The 20,591-nt window shown below is 37.4% G+C and overlaps 2 protein-coding genes across 3 annotated transcripts in view; one reads left to right on the forward strand and one right to left on the reverse strand.

The window, feature by feature from the left end:
• The window catches only part of LOC101887111 (inhibin beta B chain), a 26,329-nt gene extending 13,441 nt beyond the window's left edge, over positions 1–12,888 (forward strand). Inside the window, exon 2 of the mRNA XM_073917138.1 lies at positions 9,372–12,888. Coding sequence (XP_073773239.1) covers positions 9,372–10,147 — 776 coding nt within the window. The 3' untranslated portion in view covers positions 10,148–12,888. The remainder of the gene's footprint in view (positions 1–9,371) is intronic.
• The window catches only part of tmem63bb (transmembrane protein 63Bb), a 476,742-nt gene that overhangs the window by 139,354 nt on the left and 316,797 nt on the right, over positions 1–20,591 (reverse strand). The gene's annotated exons all lie outside the window — the stretch shown is intronic.

Below are 20,591 nucleotides of genomic sequence, written 5' to 3' on the forward strand. Positions count from 1 at the left end.
CCAAACTCCTGAAGGCTGAGATTTATTAATCCTCCCAGTGCATTATAGAGGAGCGGAGCGATCATATTTCTTATTTTATGTTGACGACAGTACAGTGGGAAAGTCCAAGAGAGAGAGAAAACAGACAAACGTCACCGGAGTTATTATAAAAATAAAATAAAGTATGTATACTGCATGTATAAATATCCCCTGTGTGTATATATACACAGCGGAGATCAAACGATAAACTACACAACCCTATCAGGACATCACAACACACCCCCAGTCTAACTAGCTTCTCACAGGACATCCCTAGATTGTGTTGAAGTGGTTCAGTTGTGTAGTGTTTGGGTGTAGTGTGTGTGTGATTGTGTTGAAGTGGTTCAGTTGTGTAGTGTTTGGGTGTAGTGTGTGTGTGATTGTGTTGAAGTGGTTCAGTTGTGTAGTGTTTGGGTGTAGTGTGTGTGTGATTGTGTTGAAGTGGTTCAGTTGTGTAGTGTTTGGGTGTAGTGTGTGTGTGATTGTGTTGAAGTGGTTCAGTTGTGTAGTGTTTGGGTGTAGTGTGTGTGTGATTGTGTTGAAGTGGTTCAGTTGTGTAGTGTTTGGGTGTAGTGTGTGTGTGATTGTGTTGAAGTGGTTCAGTTGTGTAGTGTTTGGCTGTAGTGTGTGTGTGTGTGTGTGATTGTGTTGAAGTGGTTCAGTTGTGTAATGTTTGGCTGTAGTGTGTGTGTGATTGTGTTGAAGTGGTTCAGTTGTGTAGTGTTTGGGTGTAGTGTGTGTGTGATTGTGTTAAAGTGGTTCAGTTGTGTAGTGTTTGGGTGTAGTGTGTGTGTGATTGTGTTGAAGTGGTTCAGTTGTGTAGTGTTTGGGTGTAGTGTGTGTGTGATTGTGTTGAAGTGGTTCAGTTGTGTAGTGTTTGGGTGTAGTGTGTGTGTGATTGTGTTGAAGTGGTTCAGTTGTGTAATGTTTGGCTGTAGTGTGTGTGTGTGATTGTGTTGAAGTGGTTCAGTTGTGTAGTGTTTGGGTGTAGTGTGTGTGTGTGATTGTGTTGAAGTGGTTCAGTTGTGTAGTGTTTGGGTGTAGTGTGTGTGTGATTGTGTTGAAGTGGTTCAGTTGTGTAGTGTTTGGGTGTAGTGTGTGTGTGTGATTGTGTTGAAGTGGTTCAGTTGTGTAGTGTTTGGCTGCAGTGTGTGTGTGATTGTGTTGAAGTGGTTCTGGTGTGTAGTGTTTGGCTGTAGTGTGTGTGTGATTGTGTTGAAGTGGTTCAGTTGTGTAGTGTTTGGGTGTAGTGTGTGTGTGATTGTGTTGAAGTGGTTCAGTTGTGTAAAGTTTGGCTGTAGTGTGTGTGTGTGATTGTGTTGAAGTGGTTCAGTTGTGTAGTGTTTGGCTGTAGTGTGTGTGTGATTGTGTTGAAGTGGTTCAGTTGTGTAGTGTTTGGGTGTAGTGTGTGTGTGATTGTGTTGAAGTGGTTCAGTTGTGTAAAGTTTGGCTGTAGTGTGTGTGTGTGATTGTGTTGAAGTGGTTCAGTTGTGTAGTGTTTGGGTGTAGTGTGTGTGTGTGATTGTGTTGAAGTGGTTCAGTTGTGTAGTGTTTGGGTGTAGTGTGTGATTGTGATGAAGTGGTTCAGTTGTGTAGTGTTTGGGTGTAGTGTGTGTGTGTGATTGTGTTGAAGTGGTTCAGTTGTGTAATGTTTGGCTGTAGTGTGTGTGTGTGATTGTGTTGAAGTGGTTCAGTTGTGTAGTGTTTGGGTGTAGTGTGTGTGTGTGATTGTGTTGAAGTGGTTCAGTTGTGTAGTGTTTGGGTGTAGTGTGTGTGTGATTGTGTTGAAGTGGTTCAGTTGTGTAGTGTTTGGCTGTAGTGTGTGTGTGATTGTGTTGAAGTGGTTCAGTTGTGTAGTGTTTGGCTGTAGTGTGTGTGTGTGATTGTGTTGAAGTGGTTCAGTTGTGTAGTGTTTGGCTGTAGTGTGTGTGTGTGATTGTGTTGAAGTGGTTCAGTTGTGTAGTGTTTGGGTGTAGTGTGTGTGTGTGATTGTGTTGAAGTGGTTCAGTTGTGTAGTGTTTGGCTGTAGTGTGTGTGATTGTGTTGAAGTGGTTCAGTTGTGTAGTGTTTGGGTGTAGTGTGTGTGTGTGATTGTGTTGAAGTGGTTCAGTTGTGTAATGTTTGGCTGTAGTGTGTGTGTGTGATTGTGTTGAAGTGGTTCAGTTGTGTAGTGTTTGGGTGTAGTGTGTGTGTGTGATTGTGTTGAAGTGGTTCAGTTGTGTAGTGTTTGGGTGTAGTGTGTGTGTGTGATTGTGATGAAGTGGTTCAGTTGTGTAGTGTTTGGCTGTAGTGTGTGTGTGATTGTGTTGACGTGGTTCAGTTGTGTAGTGTTTGGCTGTAGTGTGTGTGTGATTGTGTTGAAGTGGTTCAGTTGTGTAGTGTTTGGCTGTAGTGTGTGTGTGATTGTGTTGAAGTGGTTCAGTTGTGTAGTGTTTGGGTGTAGTGTGTGTGTGATTGTGTTGAAGTGGTTCAGTTGTGTAGTGTTTGGCTGTAGTGTGTGTGTGATTGTGTTGTAGTGGTTCAGTTGTGTAGTGTTTGGCTGTAGTGTGTGTGTGATTGTGTTGAAGTGGTTCAGTTGTGTAGTGTTTGGCTGAAGTGTGTGTGTGTGATTGTGTTGAAGTGGTTCAGTTGTGTAGTGTTTGGCTGTAGTGTGTGTGTGATTGTGTGATTGTGTTGAAGTGGTTCAGTTGTGTAGTGTTTGGCTGTAGTGTGTGTGTGATTGTGTTGAAGTGGTTCAGTTGTGTAGTGTTTGGCTGTAGTGTGTGTGTGATTGTGTTGAAGTGGTTCAGTTGTGTAGTGTTTGGCTGAAGTGTGTGTGTGTGATTGTGTTGAAGTGGTTCAGTTGTGTAGTGTTTGGCTGTAGTGTGTGTGTGATTGTGTTGACGTGGTTCAGTTGTGTAGTGTTTGGCTGTAGTGTGTGTGTGATTGTGTTGACGTGGTTCAGTTGTGTAGTGTTTGGCTGTAGTGTGTGTTTGATTGTGTTGAAGTGGTTCAGTTGTGTAGTGTTTGGCTGTAGTGTGTGTGTGATTGTGTTGAAGTGGTTCAGTTGTGTAGTGTTTGGCTGTAGTGTGTGTGTGTGTGATTGTGTTGAAGTGGTTCAGTTGTGTAGTGTTTGGCTGCAGTGTGTGTGTGATTGTGTTGAAGTGGTTCAGTTGTGTAGTGTTTGGCTGTAGTGTGTGTGTGATTGTGTTGTAGTGGTTCAGTTGTGTAGTGTTTGGCTGCAGTGTGTGTGTGATTGTGTTGAAGTGGTTCAGTTGTGTAGTGTTTGGCTGTAGTGTGTGTGTGATTGTGTTGAAGTGGTTCAGTTGTGTAGTGTTTGGCTGCAGTGTGTGTGTGATTGTGTTGAAGTGGTTCAGTTGTGTAGTGTTTGGCTGTAGTGTGTGTGTGTGTGATTGTGTTGAAGTGGTTCAGTTGTGTAGTGTTTGGCTGCAGTGTGTGTGTGATTGTGTTGAAGTGGTTCAGTTGTGTAGTGTTTGGCTGCAGTGTGTGTGTGATTGTGTTGAAGTGGTTCAGTTGTGTAGTGTTTGGCTGTAGTGTGTGTGTGTGTGATTGTGTTGAAGTGGTTCAGTTGTGTAGTGTTTGGCTGCAGTGTGTGTGTGATTGTGTTGAAGTGGTTCAGTTGTGTAGTGTTTGGCTGCAGTGTGTGTGAATGTGCTGCTTCAGTGACTGTCAGAGGAAGTGTGTGTGTGTGCTTCTCACTGTCTGCTGTCTGTGTGTTTCCTCTGACGTCACGCAGCTCATTGTGTCTCTGTCTGTGGATCAGCGGTTCTCTGGGAAGTCTCTGTGGTGTTGAGTTGTGTTGTGTTGTGTTGTTTTCTCATACGCTCTCTGAGTCCTGTCATCTCCATCCAGACCCCTGACTGTGCTGGATCAGACCCCAGATCTCCACTGTCACATCAGCGTCACGCTTCACCCTGACACCACAACACACACTTTACACACATATCAGCTATCTACACATGATATCAGGGTTTAATATTGTGCATTTGTACACAGTGAAATGTAATCAGTTGACTTTACTTTAAAAAAAAAAAAAAAAGAGTAAAAACTGTAACCTTAAAATCAAGTGAATTAAATATGCGCATAATTACAAAAAAGTCAATGTCTTTACACTTTTTTAAAGTGACTAATTGCATGCATTCAGCTCCAACTCACACCTGCGTAATGGTCTCTTGTAGTCTTAAAAATAGTTGATCAGCTGTGTTTGATTAGGGATGGAGCAAAACTGTGCAGAGCTGCGGCCCTCCAGGAATCCATCTTGAAACCTGTGGTGTAATGCATATTTTGGTAACACTTTTACAATAAGGTTGCACTATTTATTACACTTATTAACAAAAACAAACAATAAGCAATGCATTTATCAAAACATTTGTTCATGTTTGTTGTAATGAAAATACAGTTGCTATTGTTAATGATAACCCAGAGTGCATTAACTAATGTCAACAAGCATGCGTTCAGATTTTAACAATGCTTTAGTAAATGTTGAACAGTGATTCATGAATGCTGTATATATTGTGTTGATTATTAGTTCATGCTAGTAAACTAACAATAACCAATGAAGGCTTATTGTAAAGTGTTTTAAATCATAATAGTTTTAATAACTCATCTCTAATAACTGATTTATTTTATCTTTGTCATGATGACAGGAAATAATATTTGATTAGATATTTTTCAGACACTTCCATACAGCTTAAAGTGACATTTAAAGGCTTAACTAGGTTAATTAGGGTAACTAGGCAGGTTAGGGTAATTACGCAAGTTATTGTATAATGATGGTTTGTTCTGTAGAATATCAAAAAAAAATATATATATATATATATATATCTTAAATGGGCTAATAATTTCAACCCAAGCTCATTCTGGAAACGTAGCACCGTGGATGTTTCTGGAGACCGAGATTTATGTGGCTGGAGGTACGTATGGCAGCGTTTTGTTTTTTTTAATCGAGCGAACGCTGCGGGGTGGTGTGACGCCGCTCCGCTCCTCCTCTTCGCGCTCGCCAGCTGACAACTCGCCTACGTGTGGAGGACTTTCCCACCTCAACCAGTTTGTCCGCTTAGCTCGTAGCGTTACGTCGGTGGAGCGGAGGCCTGGAGGGAGGAGGAGCTGGCCACGGCGACGACCGGGATCGAGTCCGGGGAAGAGCGGTTCCAGAAATCAGGTAAGATGAAAAACAGAATCCAAAAAAATTAAAGCGAACTAGTTCGCAACAGGGCAAGATCCGAAAAATGCGGTCAACAAACGCGTCGCTTGGGTTTAGGGAAGGTGGAGGGCCAGCCAGTCAGTCAGACGGCTAACCGCTCTACAGTGGCCACCGGTGGCTTTTGTACGTGAGAACAGCGTGGTTGCGAACGGCGCGCGCTCCCAAGATCTGAGATGCGAAAAAGCGCGCACAGCGGCCTCTCGCAGATTTGCAAAAACAAAAACTGCTTGAATACGTACCACTCGAGACATATTTGGCAGTCTCCAGAAACGTCCACGGGGCTACGTTTCCACAATGAGCCCGGGTTGAATAATTTTGTCCCTAAAATGGCTTAAAATTTTTTTAAGAACTGCTTTTATTCTAGCCAAAATAAAACAAATAAGACTTTCTCCAGAAGAAAAAATATTATCAGACATACTGTGAACATTTCCTTAATCTGTTAAACATCATTTGGGAAAAATAAAAAAATAAAAATTCAAAAGGGGGCTAATAATTCTGACTTCAACTGTGTGTGTGTGTATATATATATATATATATATATATACAGTTGAAGTCAGAATTATTAGCCCCCCTGAATTATTAGCGCTGCTGTTTATTTTTTTCCCCAATTTCTGTTTAATGGAGGGCAGATTGTTTCAGTACATTTCTAAGCATAAAAGTTTCAAAAAACAATTTCTAATAACTGATTTATTTTATCTTTGTCATAATGACAGTAAATAATATTAGACTGGATATTTTTCAAGACACTTCTATACAGCTTAAAGTGACATTTAAAGGCTTAACTAGGTTAATAAGGTGAACTAGGCAGGTTAGGGTAATTAGCCAAGTTATTGTATAACGATGGTTTGTTCTGCAGACTCTCGGAAAAAAAACTAGCTTAAAGGGGCTAATAATTTTGTCCCAAAAATACTTTTTTAAAAATTCAAAACTGCTTTTATTCTAGCCAAAATAAAACAAATAAGACTTTTCCTAGAAGAAAAAATATCATCTGACATACTGTGAAAATTTCCTTGCTCTGTCAAACTTCATTTGGGAAATATTTAAAAAAGAAGAAAAAAATCAAAACGGGGCTAATAATTCTGACTTCAACTATATATATATACAGCCCTTTGCATTATTCTTATGACACAATTTTATTTTTTCAAAATTTCCATTGCTGCAATGTGAGTATATAATAGCATTAGTCATTTTTTATGTAGTACTATTATAATATTATTTTTGTATTAGTATTCTGCATATATTAGTAGTGATTTTTCTAAATGTAAATTTAAATGAGCTGTAGTGTTTATTTTAGTAGTGAATTTTGTATGATAACAAAGCATATTTCTCCCATTCTTAATACTGTAATGTGAAAATAATAATAATAACAGCATTATAACCAGAAATTTCTCATGGCATTATTTGTTTTATCCACAAATCAGTTGTTTATGACAGTTAAAATAATATTTTACTCTAAAATATGAAGAAATTATAATAACATAAAGTGATCTACAGTATTTACAGTTCTAGGAGAAAACACATGTTTATAATTGGCATTTTTATGATAATTGTGTGACTATTTCAATGAATGTTTACATGTTTTAATAATACTCAAATGAAGCGCACTAAGAATCTGATGAGGACAAACAGAGTTTATAGTCTTGAAGTGTAAGAGGTCCAGATTGTGTGTCCATTCAGGAGGCGTTAGAGATCCACGGCCCTCTCTGAATGTTAATGTGTGCAGTCTTTCTCCTATAGGCTCTAGGAGTTCAGCAGGTTCAGCCGTCCACCAGACCCTGACTTAAGTTTTAGTTTAGAGATAAGATTTTGGGTTCCAGGAAGGCAGTTCAGCTTTAGCTGTTCTTTGTTGTCATTGTATCTTATGGTGAATGGCTAATCTGTTCCAGGGCAGGTCATGTTTGTATTATTTTCTAACATGTTTAGGTTATGTTTTGATAATGTTCAGGTTATGTTCTGGTTATGTTCTGATTATGTTTTGGTTAATTTGTGTTTATGCTTAGATTATGTTGTAGTTATGTTCAGACTATTTTCTGGGTAATTTGTGTTCATTTTCAGATTATGTTCTGCCTGGTTATGTTCAGGTCATGATCTGGTCAAGTTCTGATTATCTTCAGGTTATGTTCTAATAATGTTCTGGTTATTTTCTGGTTATGTTCTAGTCATGTTCTGATTATGTTCTGACTATTTTCTGGTTAATTTGTGTTTATGTTCAGATTATGTTCTAGTTATGCTCTGGTTATGTTCGGGTAATGTTATACTTATGTTCTCATTATGTTCTGACAATTTTCTGGTTATGTTCTGGTTATGTTGTAGTTATGCTCTGATTATGCTCAGGTTATGTTTGGATTGTGTTTTATTATGCTCAAGTTATGTTCTAATAATGTTCAGGTTATTTTCTGACTATGTTCAGTTTATGTTCTGACTATTTTTAGTTATTTTTTGTTTATGTACAGAGTATGTTCTATTTATGTTCAGGTTATGTTCTGACTATTTTTGATTATTTTGTGTATATGTTCAGATTATGTTCTAGTTATGTTCAGGTTACGTTCTGGTTATGTTCAGGTTACGTTCTGACTCTTTTTGGTTAATTTGTGTTTATGTTCAGATTATGTTCTAGTTATGTTCAGGTTATGTTCTGGTTATGTTCAGGTTACATTCTGACTATTTTTGGTTAATTTGTGTTTATGTTCAGGTTATGTTCTGATTGTTTTTGGTTAATTTGTGTTTATGTTCAGATTATGTTCTAGTTATGTTCAGATTATGTTCTGGTTAGGTTGAGATTACGTTCAGGCTATGTTCTGGTTATGTTGAGATTATGTTCAGGTTATGTTCTGGTTAAGTTCAGATTATGTTCTGATAATGTTATGGTTATTTTCTTGTTATGTTCAGGTTGTGTTCTGGTTATGTTCTGACTATCTTTGATTAATTTGTGTGTATGTTCAGATTATGTTCTAGTTATGTTCAGGTAATGTTCTGGTTATGTTCGAGTCATGTTCTGACTATTTTCTGGTTAATATGTGGTTGTGTTGAGATTATTTTCTAGTTATGTTCTGATTATGTTCATGTTATGTTTGGATGATGTTCAGGTTATGTTCTGACCATTTTCTGGTTAATGTGTGGTTATGTTCAGATTATGTTCTAGTTATGCTCTGGTTATGTTCGGGTTATGTTATACTTATGTTCTCATTATGTTCTGACAATTTTCTGGTTATGTTCAGGTTATGTTGTAGTTATGCTCTGATTATGCTCTGATTATGCTCAGGTTATGTTTGGATTGTGTTTTATTATGCTCAAGTTATGTTCTGATAATGTTCAGGTTATTTTCTGACTATGTTCAGGTTATGTTCTGACTATTTTTAGTTATTTTTTGTTTATGTACAGAGTATGTTCTATTTATGTTCAGGTTATGTTGTGGTTATGTTCAGGTTATGTTCTGACTATTTTTGGTTAATTTGTGTTTATGTTCAGATTATGTTCTAGTTATGTTCAGATTATGTTCTGGTTAGGTTGAGATTACGTTCAGGTTATGTTCTGGTTATGTTGAGATTATGTTCAGGTTATGTTCTGGTTAAGTTCAGATTATGTTCTGATAATGTTATGGTTATTTTCTTGTTATGTTCAGGTTGTGTTCTGGTTATGTTCTGACTATCTTTGATTAATTTGTGTGTATGTTTAGATTATGTTCTAGTTATGTTCAGGTAATGTTCTGGTTATGTTCGAGTCATGTTCTGACTATTTTCTGGTTAATATGTGGTTGTGTTGAGATTATTTTCTAGTTATGTTCTGATTATGTTCATGTTATGTTTGGATGATGTTCAGGTTTGTTCTGACCATTTTCTGGTTAATGTGTGGTTATGTTCAGATTATGTTCTGGTTATGTTCTAGTTATGTTCTGATTATGTTCAGGTTATGTTCTGATAATGTACACATTATTTTCTGGTTAATATGTGGTTATGTTGAGATTATGTTCTAGTTATGTTCTGATTATGTTCAGGTTATGTTCTGACAATGTACACATTATTTTCTGGTTATGTTCAGGTTGTGTCCTGATTATTTTCTGGTTAATAATAAATCTGGTTAATTACAGGTTTTTAAATGGGTTAAGGGCTTTTTCTGAATTCTAATCATTGATCTTTTCTCTCAATCACAGACGATTCTCTGACCTCCAAGACCAGCTTATTCTTCATCATCTCCAATGAGGGAAACCAAAACCTGCACGTGTCCCAAGCCAACCTGTGGCTCTACTTCAAACTCCTGCCCAGCGCTTTAGAGAAGGGCTCCCGGAGGAAAGTCACGGTCAAAGTGTACTCGCAGGAGCCTGGCGTTGGCAGCAAGTGGAATTTGGTGGAGAAACGTGTGGATCTTAAACGCAGCGGCTGGCATACGTTCCCATTGACGGACGCCGTACAGATGGTTTTCTCACAAGGCGACCGCCGTCAAAATCTAGACGTTCGATGCGAAGGCTGCGAAAAAATGGGAGTCGTTCCAATATTAGTGAACAGCGCCGATGAATCCCATCGACCTTTCCTTGTGGTTCAAGCGCGGGTGGCGGACAACAAACATCGTATTCGCAAACGAGGTCTGGAGTGCGACGGATCCAACAGTCTGTGCTGCCGACAGCAGTTTTACATCGATTTTCGCCTCATTGGCTGGAACGACTGGATCATCGCGCCGTCTGGGTATTTCGGGAATTATTGCGAAGGGAATTGTCCGGCGTATATGGCTGGAGTTCCCGGATCTGCTTCATCTTTTCACACTGCTGTTGTAAATCAGTACCGGATGCGAGGAATGAGTCCGGGATCCATGAACTCCTGCTGCATCCCTACTAAACTCAGCACCATGTCTATGCTGTATTTCGATGACGAATATAACATTGTGAAGCGCGACGTGCCGAATATGATCGTGGAGGAGTGCGGATGCGCTTGAGGAAATGTGGAATATCCCGAAAGCTATTAAAATAATACCATAATTCATTGTAAAAAGCAATTACTTAACTTAAGAATAAGAGAGTAAACTCATTGGCCTTATAATTAGGTAAACAAACTATGTGCATACTTTAAAAGTTAAGTCAAAGGGTTGTAAAATCAATAAATGTGTCAAATCAACTTGTTGGCTTTAAGGCAATGGGTTTACTCACTTTTTTAATTAGGTAACTAATTCCTTTTTACAGTGTAGATGTAGAAATCTGCATTTTAATCACCTCAACTCTCGCCCCAACTATTTCAGAAGACACTGTAATAAGCAATCAGTTGATTTTACTTAAAAGAGAGTAAACTTGCTGGCTTATAATTAATAAGTGAACAAACTATGTGTGTAATTATGAAAGTTAAGTCAATGGGTTTACCGACTTTTTGACAATGACAATGAGTACGTTTACATGGACACCAATAATCTGATTAAGACAATACTCTGATTAAGAGAAACATATTTTTGATGCCCTTAATCCGACTAACGTCATAATGGAACTAAACAGAATTTAATTAATTGAGTATGCTGAATTTAGTGCCAATATTGAAGTGCAGTACAGACATGTAAACATTGCAGTCAAACTATTACCATCGTGTAGGACTTTTGACCCCATTTTGCAAATAGTCTATACACACATGACTATTTGACACTATTCTCTGCACCTACCAAGTCAGTAAAGGACCACAGACACCTGAATCACGAAATGCGGAGGTTTTTGTTTTTGCAGGAATCAAATTCCATTAAAGCAACACTCTTCCACCAGTCCTTACTTCTACTCGCATCCAACACCACAGAGTTTGTCACGGGGGCATGAATGAAATGTTCCTGAATGAAAGTGAAAGCGCCGAACTGCAGTTAAAGTCGACAAATTAAAAATGAAACACCCAAAATTACACAAAACTCGTTAATCATTAAACGAATGATGTGCTATAACATGTAAAACGGGATCAAATAGCAGCTCATGTAAACACCTTAATCATATTATCGTCTTAATCAGATTAAGGCAAATCATTAGATCACTGATGTCCATGTAAACATAGTTAATGACAACCCGTCACTAAAAAAAAGTCTAAAGTCGACCAATGTGCTTCATAAAAACTAAAAACCACAAGAAAAAGGTCATAGACAAAATCAAGTTTGAAAAAAATACAAAGAATAAAACTTTGAAAGCCTGTACAATATCAAATCAAACCTAGTTCATGTCTTTAACTTAAGAGTTAGAAACCAACAGAGATTGTTGCTCTTAAGGCCATGAGTTTACTCACTTATATTTTAAGTAAAGTAACTAACTGATTATTACAGTGTGGTAATATTTATGACTTAAATATAAGATGCGGTCACTTAACATCAGTGCAATCTCACTGGCAATTCGTAACTTTTTTATTTAGTGGCTAATTCATATTCATCTATATGATCGTATTTGTGTGTTTTAGTATGATCTGCTCATCCCCCAATGAGAGGTTAGGGGTGGAGTTTATGGCCACGCCTACTTTTTATAAAATCTTACATTTTCATATGAAACTGAATGAAATTGTATGGATTAGCTACTTTTCTGACGATACGTAAAATAGTCACGTTTACCTGTGAGATTGGGCTGTCCATATCATTCAAGAACCTCTCCGTGGTCAGATTACAAAAACATTATCGCCTTTTCCAGTACAGATATTTAATCTCTCTTAATTCAAGAGACATTTCTGTTTAACAAGTACATTTTTATATATAAGTTACTCTTAACAAGAACAAATTCACGCTGATGGGTTCTGAAAAATAATTTCGTTTTCAGTTTTAAATGAACTAATTTTGTCGAAGCCCAGTAGAAAGTATTTTAAGTATTTTTGAGCATGTTTTCAGGATGTTCACTGCAAAACTGATTCTCCTGTTTAGTATTATTGTGAAGATTTGATGAATTGAGGGTGTGTTCACACCTGTGGATCGATTCTTTTGTTTCGAAACAGGGATTTAAATTGTTAAAATGTTCACACAGCTAAAACAAGTCACTAAAACAAGTCACGTGCGAGTAAACTCCCCTTACATTGGTCAGAGTTTCAGGGTTTATTTGCTCAGCTGTCATCCGTCCTTATTTTTATTTATGACTATGAGCAATAAGACATAAGTGAAAACCGGTGCTTTAATTTTGAGTGGTGACACCCACAGACATGATCACCAGATATAAATCAGAGGTAAGACATTTTCTCATACAGAGCTGTTGGCTTATACAATATAGGCTTTATATTATATAGAGAAATAACAGATAAACCAAGACTGCTGTTCAGTCAATATTTCTAACAGATAAACAGCTCTGGTTTAAAGTTCACATGTGTTTACTTTTGTATTTGACATGAAACGCACGTTTACCGGTAGGAATGATGACACCCTACTCATCATTCTCTCTTCATATAGCCGTATTTATGCCTATTACATGCCTATAATACTCTGTGATTTAGCCTGGCTCAGATCGTATTGCTTTCTCACTACAATTGATCAGCTCCAAGAGTTTGTTTCAATCGAGCCGAGACCACCCTATTCTGGCGATCTCGGACCGATTGTTTTGCCGTGGATCAATTGCTGGATTCACAAATGCCAAACGAACCGCGCTAACTGGGGAAATGTGCCAGGTTCCGAAACAAAGTCTAGGTGTGAAAGTAAGATACATTTATCAACCTTCATATAAGGAAAATGACAAGTTATTTCTTATCTGCAAAAAAGCATCAATGTTAAGCGCTTAAAGTAAGAACAAACAATCAGTGGGGTTAAAAAAAAAATCTGAGCCCATTGGGAGATATTTTAATCAAAGTATCTTCACAAATTCACTTCATTTGGATTTCTATCTTGCATTTTCTTGTTTTATATATATATATATTTATATAGTCTATCTAAATATTTAAATCAGGGATGTCTAAACTCGGTCCTGGAGGGCCGGTGTCCTGTGGAGTTTAGCTTCAACTTGCTTCAACACACCTGCCAGGACGTTTCTAGTATATCTAGTAAGAGCTTGATTATCTGGTTCAGGTGTGTTTGATTATGGTTAGAGCTAAACTCTGCAGGACACCGGCTCTCCAGGACAGAGTTTGGACACCCCTGATCTAAACACTTGAGAAGCAGATATGCATTGTTTTCTGGCGATGAACTGTTTTATATATATATATATATATATATATATATATATATATATATATATATATATATATATCAGACAGTTCAGAATAAAAACCCTCAATTTTACTTATTTTTATTTTTAACATATTGATCATTTTTTTGCAGTGAACTTTGCATTTTTATCTATTTACAAACACATTTAAGTTATTTAAAAAGTCAAATTTCAAAATGTATAAAATCTGTAAAATGAACACCAAGGGTATTATCACTGAGAATTAGAAAAAGATCTTTCACTTTAAAATTAAGTATATGTTTTCTGATCCTTCTGTTCTATTTATTAAGTAATCCTCACTTAATTTGGCTCTAATTAAAAACCATCATGCATCTTGATTTTACATTGTTAACAGATCTGTACTGGAATAGGTCATAATATTATTTATGAAATGACTGTATTTTGCCAGTAAACCGTATCAGTGACCGCATCTTCATCCGTTCTCACACACACATACACACCTCAACTCCTCCACACATCTTTGTACATATATTTATGTTCTTTAATCATCATTGAGGGACTTAGACTTCTGTTTTACAGGTTTGTACTACACCGTCATCTTTCACTTTACATGACGGGAACGTCTTTTATCCACCTTTAGTTTGGATCTTCTCGTGGAATAACAGTAAAAACTGAACGCAATCAACATTCACATCCAGAACTGAATCAAAAAGCACTGACCATCTTCTAAAAAAAAAACAACGTCAGCACTTCCCGAAACATTGCGAAAAATGAGCGTCTGCCTCAGTGTCTTTGGTTGTTTTTCCATTGCAAGATTTTAAAACATAGGTCTTAAACTGGATTCCTGGAGGGCCGCAGCTCTGCACAGTTTTGCTCCAATCATAATCAAACACAGCTGATCAACTAATCAAGGTGGTCCAGACTACTCATGAACACCTTGATTAGTTGATCTGCTGCGTTGGAGCAAAACTGTGCAGAGCTGCGGCCCTCCAGGAATTGTGTTTGAGACCTGTGTTTTAAAGGGATAGTTCACTCAGAAATGAACATTTACTCAGTTTACTCACCTTCAAGTGGTTTCTTTACTTTTTTAATCACAAAATAAGATATTTTGAATAATGTTGGAAATTGGTAACTATTGACTTCCATAGTAGGAAAAATAAACACACTGCTTTTCTTACTTTTTGTCTTGTTTTACAGACTAACAATTCTTAAATCAAGAAGCATTTTCTAGACGAGTAAAAAACTAAATAATAAGTCAAAATTAAGTGACTTCGCGACACAGTGGTTAGCACTGTGGCCTCACAGCAAAAAGGTTTCACGTTCGAGTCTCGGCTGGGTCAGTTTTCTGTGTGGAGTTTGCATGTTCTCCCCGTGTTGCTCTGGGTTTTCTTCAGGTGCTCTGGTTTCCCCCACAGTCCAAACACATGCGCTATAGGGGAATTAGCCGAAGTGTATGATTGTGTATGGGTGTTTCCCAATACTGGGTTGCAGCTGGAAGGGCATCCGCTGTGTAAAACATATGCTGGAATAGTTGGTGGTTCATTCTGTTGTGGCGACCTCTGACGAATAAAGGGACTAAGCCAAAGGAAGTTTAATGAACGAATGAATTAAGGGTGGCGCAGTGGGTACCACAAACACCTCACAGCAAGAAGGTCACTGGTTCGAGTCCCAGCTGGGTCAGTTGGCGTTTTTGTGTGGAGTTTGCATGCTCTCCCTGTGTGGGTTTCCTTCGGGTACTCCGTTTCCTGTACGGTCCAACCACATGCACTATAGGAATTGATTAACTAAAATGCCTTTAGTGTATGAGTGTGTGTGTTTGAGTGTGTATGGGTGTTTCCCAGTACTGGGTTGCAGCTAGAAGGGCATCCAGTGTGTAAAACATATGCTGGAAAAGTTGGCGGTTCATTCCACTGTGGTGGAGGGACTAAGCCGAGAGAAAATGAATGATTTAATGATTAAATGAAAGAAGTGACTTTTTCTTTAAAACAAATTAATCTGTCAATAGATTTAATGAAATAATACTTTTTTCAGTTTAAGATCAGATAAATTTACTGAAATTTTAAAGATTATTCAGCCTGTTTAAAGGAAAAACTTAATTTATAAAAGTATTATTTCTAAAAAAAGAAAACAGAAAAACAGAAATATATATATATATCTGTCAAAAAAACATTCAAGAATATTTAACTTTTCGACTACAAACAAGACAAAAAAAAACACTTTTCTATATTTTGCAGTGTGCAGTGTCTCCAACATTTTTCTAAATATCTTCTTTACTGTTCAATGGCAGAAAATAAATCCTTAAACTAGTTTAATGTGAATAATAATATTTTTGTTTTGTTTTGATGTGTACTGCATACCTGCCAACACTCGTGTTTTTCCCGGGAGTCTCCTGTATTTCAGGCCCATCTCCCGCCACCCTCCCATTTTGTTATTTCTCCCGGAAAAATCCTGTAATTTTACAACCAGCCCCGGTCCTCAGCTTTTTGGTGCAGTCTATAACACCATCGAGTCCCAACTTTGGTATAGTATCCGATCGCAGCGGCCGCCCGAAACCTGCTCCATAGTACAGTAACTAACACCACAGTACAGTTACCGGTTCTCAACAGTGTTTTTCAAACTCCTCACCCCCAAACACCACCTCAAACAGCCCCTACTCCCAGATATTTAAAGACAAATGTTGGCAGGTATGGTGTACTGTCCCTTTAAAAAGTCTTCACTTTAATGAGTTTGATTAAAACAAGACAAAAAAAAAATCCACCAATGAGGTCAGAATTTTTTTAAACATAATTTAAAGGGAATTCATTGTTTATTTGACACCTAAGGCTGATTTTTTGTCTTGTTTTATGCACAATATCGCTCCATTTCCATGCATTTTACATCTCAAGTAATCTAAAAATCCTCAACACACTGTAAAAATGCTTTACTTATACTTTTTGTCTTGTTTCTAGTCCGAATATATAAAAATTCCTAAATCAAGAAGCATTTTCAAGACAAGCAAAACATATAGTCTCGTTTTAAGAAATAATACGCCAAAGATAAGTGAGTTTTTCCTTAAAACAAGCAAAATAATCTGCCAACGGGGTAAGCAAAGTAATTTAATTCACACTTTTTGACATACTATTATTTTGCTTGCCTCATTGGCAGATTGTTCAGCTTGCTTTAAGGAAAACTCACTTTAATTTGACTCATTATTCCTGAAAGCAACACAATACATTTTTGCCTGTCTAGAAAAAGCTTCTTGATTTAGGATATTAGACATATTTGGACTAGAAACAAGACAAAAACTCTAAGAAAAGCATTTTTCGCAGTGTATTTGCAATGCAAAACAACACAAACGCACAAAGTCGGAATCATTTCTTGCAGTGCACTGAGTGACAACCAATCCATCCGAGAGCATCTTCAACTTAATCTGCAAAGAACAAAACGTTCGGGTTTCTCGACAGACCTTCATCAATCATGCATATGTGTCTTTTTTTCTGTCTCGAGAGCCTGATTATTCATGCAACAAGCCGAAGACACGTGTGCAGCTACCAGTGCCCTTGAAAAACACATGAGCGAACCAGCGATCTCATGAGTTGCCATAATGTTCGCTCGCGTCATGGTGCAGCATAGCACTTGCAAAAAAAAAACAAGAAAAAGAAAAAAAATATCCTAAATGCACAATATAAAGCACTTGCAGACTTTAAATGCCTTCGAGTGGCGCACCTCGTTCACGATTCTTCTGAAATAAGTGCCGCACAAGCTATGCAATGTATAGTAGTGACCTACACCGGATGACCCACACTATAGTGTCAAAAATAGATGGAAATCAGCAGTTTGTATTTTGTTTTTATTCCCTGTTTATTTATGCATTTGAATTGCATTATGGAAGCTTGATCTGTCTTCCAAAAGCTTGAAAAGATCGACTTTTATTGACATTATTAATAGTTTAAAGGGCTAAATTGTCTGGGTTGGTGTTTGTATATTATGCTACAAACACCTTGTAATAAACTGACAGCACATTTTCTGTTATTTTAGATACTTGAGATATTATTTCTTCTGTTATTTCAAACGAGTTCAGACTGCATGATATTCAAAGTAGCGGCGTCACAGATGTTTTCACTGCATGACAATCTGGGCAAGCGTTTCATCGCTGTTGTGTTTACACTGCAAGATGGATCTGCGACATGGGGTTTCACACTGAGTGACTTTACATTAGGAAGAATCGCTGACAACTTTGTCTTGGTCCACGGACTACATCTCACAACCAAACAAACACGAGACGTTACATGGAAGCAACGCGAGGTCATGAAGCACAGTGCTCAGCATAAATGAGTACACCCCTCACAAGTGTCACTTTTAAATTCATTTATACATCAGTGTCTGGTTCTCCAATCTGATTGGCTGATAGCCATGATACATTTAACTAATATCAGCACCCGTACAGCCTCTTTACTCTTTGTGTATTACTCCACCCACATACAGCCAGCAATAAGCAGACACTACAGATCTAAAGCTTAAAGATGCTCGCTCAGCTGTTTAACTGTATGATTTGAATCAAACACGGAAGAAAGTAGTTCCACATACAAAAGCGTTTTTGAGACTCTCCATGTTGGATTTTGTTTTTATATACACAATTGTTCAATTCAATTCAGTTCAATTCAGCTTTATTTGTATAGCGCTTTTACAATGTAGATTGTGTCAAAGCAGCTTCACATAAATGGTCATAGTAACTGGAATTATGCCGTCAAACTGTTGTATAAACGCAATAACACACTTGTAGCTGTATATCAGCACTGGTGGGGGCACTAACTAATGCACGCCTCCCCTTAGTGCCGATATACAGCCATATCACACTGCTAATCGTGTGATATTGCTCATATATGTAATAGGAAGTTCTACAATTATATATTTGTGCATATACATTATATTAGTCAGTACTGAAGCAAAATCTGGAACTTATCTAACAAAATAACTCACAATAACGGCCCAAAAACTCGTACACCCAAATGTATATGCTATAAAAAAAAAATTTAAATACAAATTTGAAAAAGAGGAAAAATCAAGAGAAGCAAAATAAAAAATAAAAAAGTTGGAATTTAGTAGGTTGTAGTTTTTTTGCAATATTTAGCTTGAATTTAATTGTATTATCTTTCAATTTTTAAATATATTTGGTGACCAAAATATTATTTTAATAAATACATCAGTTAAATAAATCTGTTTTGTTTAAACACATCAAAATACACTGACTATATTCACTGAGAAATGCAAAAACATATTCATTTTCCAAACGGGATGTGCTCAATTATGCTGAGCACTGTATTTAAATATACTTATTTTGGTCGCCTGGCTTGGAAAGGAATAGTTTCTCCTCCACCTTTTTCTCGTTCGACCCTTTGTGGTATTGCTCAGCCGACACGTCAAACAGACATGGGTGTTCCTACCAAATTTAAATAGTTTAACCCAACTACTGACATCCAAACACACACACAAAAAAAGCTGGGTTGTTCTAACTCAGTGCTGGGTCAGATATAGACAAAAACCAGAAATGTGCGCACATCTAGAAAATCTTGAAGGCAGGTGCTCGATCGAAAAACAAACATTTGTAGCAAAAGATGCACAGAAAATCGACACACTCCCATTTTAGCTCTCAAAAAATCTTCAATGTGACAACGTTTCAACCAGAAGGGTCTTCATCAGGTCTTCATCACCACATTAAAGATTTTTTGAGAGCTAAAGTGGCAGTGTGCCGATTTTCTTTGCATCTTTTGCTTCAAATATGGACAAACCCATCGCTGGGCTGATTTTTGAAAATTTAATTTAAATTATATATTTTTTTAACCCAAATGTGCGGTTTGATTATATTTGACCCAACTAGATTTTCCTCCATTTCTTGGGTCCTGTTGGCCTGCAGATACCCACACTAGTGGATGCTGCTCTCTCATTGGCTGTGGGTAATCGCCAATGTTATTTTCAATCGAATCACATTTCACACAACATGAATCCAGATGTTTAGCATGCCAGTTATCTGACGGGTGTTGGTGACTCATCTGCGATTTTCTCAGTTGCCGTCAATGATAGTTCATACTGTTGTTACACACGTGAACGAGCACTGATTTGCCTGTGATTTCCGGCGTTTGTCAGCGATTCCTCAAAACCAGTCAAAATGGGGGCTAAAATCATGCAGTCTGATGTCCATATGTCACTTTGTTAAAGTGTTGAGTTGAATTTTCAACATTAAAAGTGGACAGAGCAGAGATCAACGTCCCATAATGCAATTCACAAACGTAAACAAACAAAAAGTCAGTCACAAAATACAGAAACTGCTCATCAGCAGATATTTTTTACAGTGTAGCTACTAGTTATGAACTGTTTTCAATACTTGAAATGTAAACTTTCGCTTCCTTCTCAGAGCGGACGGTTGTTACAATGTTTGCACTGAAGTTGCATTATTAGTAAAGAAGATAAACCTGCCATTGAATTAAATAAAGAAGAAGAAGAAGTTATTTTTATAGAAGCAGCTGAAATCTGTTCAAATGTATTATACCGAATTGTGGAACCAAAGAGGCCAAGACTTTAGAGGTGGCGAGGCCATCTGACCTTTTTATTTTATTTTATTTGTTGTAAAATATTTGCTAAATGCGCAAGAGGCCTAAACGACGCATCAGGGTACAGTAGAGTGGACTCCAGCTTCAAGATCTTCTTTCCGTTTGTTTTTGTACAGTAGATGAAAGGATTACTTCATATTTTTCCATCGACTTTCATTGTTTGTTTTCCAGTTTTCTATTTAATACTTCTAGCGTCTATTGCGGAATCATTTAGACTCAGACACACGCCATCTCTGTACAGCTTATGTAAGATAAAAATGCTTTTAAATATTTTGTTCTTTGTAACTGTTATGAAATAAATTTCTTATTCTGCATTAATCTCCACTGACTGATTTGTGTCACGTTTGTGTGCTTTTCTCCACTGCATCCGCCTGTGTTTTGTGCTTGTATTTTTTAAAATACAGTATATTTTGTGACTCATTCATTCATTTACTTATATTCCTTCAGCTTGGTCTCTATATCAGGAGTCACCACAGCGGAATGAATCGCCAATCATTCTGGCATATGTTTTATGCAGCGGATTTCCTTCCAGCCGCAAACCAGTATGGGAAAATTTTTGGTGACTATTTGAACTCATTTTTCTGAGAAGGTCGCTGGTTTGAGTCCAGACTGGGTCAGTTGGCATTTCTGTGTGGAGTTTGCATGTTCTCCTCATGTGGGTTTCCTCTGGGTGCTCCGGTTTCCCCCACAGTCCAAACACATGCGC

Source organism: Danio rerio, chromosome 11 (assembly GCF_049306965.1).
Source record: "Danio rerio strain Tuebingen ecotype United States chromosome 11, GRCz12tu, whole genome shotgun sequence".
Lineage (NCBI taxonomy): Eukaryota > Metazoa > Chordata > Actinopteri > Cypriniformes > Danionidae > Danio > Danio rerio.